General features: G+C 44.8%; 1 protein-coding gene and 1 pseudogene across 1 annotated transcript in view; both read left to right on the top strand.

The window, feature by feature from the left end:
- LOC102766157 (probable E3 ubiquitin-protein ligase HERC6) overlaps positions 1–1,839 on the top strand; it is a 100,989-nt gene that overhangs the window by 89,122 nt on the left and 10,028 nt on the right. The window contains exon 21 of the mRNA XM_015561521.1: positions 1,698–1,839. Within this exon, the coding sequence (XP_015417007.1) occupies positions 1,698–1,839 (142 nt within the window). The remainder of the gene's footprint in view (positions 1–1,697) is intronic.
- Positions 7–1,249, top strand: LOC102760043 (annotated as a pseudogene).

Raw genomic sequence — 1,839 nt, 5'->3', positions numbered from 1 at the left:
GCCCCGGCGAGGATGCGGCTGTTCCGGTGGCTGCTGAAGCAGCGGGTGCCCAAGCAGATTGAGCGCTACTCCCGCTTCTCCCCGTCGCCGCTCTCCATCAAGCAGTTCCTGGACTTCGGGAGAGACAATGCGTGTGAAAAAACGTCATACAGGTTTCTACGGAAGGAGCTTCCTGTGCGCCTGGCCAACTCCATGAGAGAAGTTAATCTTCTGCCAGATAATTTGCTTACCCGCCCGTCAGTGGGATTGGTCCAGAGTTGGTATGTGCAGAGCTTCCTTGAACTTTTGGAGTATGAAAATAAGAGCCCTGAGGACCCAAAGGTCTTAGATAACTTTCTACAGGTTCTTATTCAAGTCAGAAATAGACACAACGATGTGGTTCCTACCATGGCACAAGGAGTGATTGAATACAAGGAGAAGTTTGGGTTTGATCCGTTCACTAGCAGTAACATCCAGTATTTCCTGGATCGCTTCTATACCAACCGCATCTCCTTCCGCATGCTTATCAACCAGCACACGCTTCTGTTTGGTGGTGACACAAATCCTGCTCATCCCAAACACATCGGAAGTATCGATCCCACCTGCAACGTGGCCGATGTCGTGAAAGATGCCTATGAAACCGCCAAGATGTTATGTGAACAGTATTACATGGTAGCCCCTGAGTTGGAAGTTGAAGAATTCAATGCCAAGGCTCCAGGCAAACCTATTCAGGTAGTTTATGTGCCCTCACATCTGTTTCACATGCTATTTGAGTTGTTCAAGAACTCGATGAGAGCAACCATTGAACGCTATGAAGACAGGAAAGAGGCCTACCCAGCGATCAAAACCCTTGTTACTCTGGGTAAAGAAGACTTGTCCATTAAGATCAGCGACCTAGGTGGTGGCGTCCCCCTTCGAAAAATAGAACATCTTTTCAACTACATGTATTCCACTGCTCCTAGACCAAGCCTGGAGCCTTCAAGAGCCGCCCCTCTGGCTGGATTTGGTTATGGCTTGCCAATTTCTCGTCTGTATGCTAGATATTTCCAAGGAGATCTAAAACTCTATTCTATGGAAGGAGTGGGGACGGATGCTGTAATTAATTTGAAGGCTCTTTCAAGTGAATCATTCGAGAGGCTTCCCATATTCAATAAGTCAGCATGGCGCCGTTACAAGAGCACACCTGGAGCCAATGATTGGAGCAATCCCAGCAGAGAGCCCAGAGACGCTTCTAAATAAAAGGCAAAACAGTAATAAATTACTTAGCTTTCTTTAAAAAAAAAAAAAAAGTCCTAAAGAGGAGAGAGGTAGGAGAAATTGAATAGTTGTTGATTGGGCCAAAGCTGTAAAGTCTGAATGATGCAATGAAGACAGATAACAAGATAGAAGAATCAGGAGATTTAGTGGCCCAGATGATTAAAGCACATCAAAATTTGGTTTAAGACGCTGGTCAACATAATTGGTGAATGCTAAGTCTTGCTAGCATCCCCTTCCCTTGGTTCGTGGCAGTTAAAAGCCCCATGCACTCAGTATACAATAATCGGACAATGAATAGGTTCCTGGCAGCTGCTGCTCAGGAGCAAATTGAGGGAGAACAGATTGCAGTGAAGTAAGAGATGTGGGATTCTGGGAATTCTGGTGACTGCAGGAGGTTTGAAACTTTTCTACAAAAGGTCAAAGCATTATATTTTAACTCTGGGAGTGTTCTCTTTCCTCAGATTGAATTTATTAACGAAATTTATTCTGAGGGTTATGGGGTAAAGTCCGAGTTCTTCTACATCATATTTGAAGAGATGACCAAGAAAGAATATGGAATGTTCATGTATCCTGAAGAGGGTTCCTACATGTGGTTTCCTATAA

This window comes from Myotis davidii, unplaced genomic scaffold, assembly GCF_000327345.1.
Source record: "Myotis davidii unplaced genomic scaffold, ASM32734v1 scaffold356, whole genome shotgun sequence".
In the NCBI taxonomy this organism is placed as follows: Eukaryota; Metazoa; Chordata; class Mammalia; order Chiroptera; family Vespertilionidae; genus Myotis; species Myotis davidii.
Note: the sequence above shows the minus strand (reverse complement) of the source record. Positions and strands in the feature narration are given on the sequence as shown.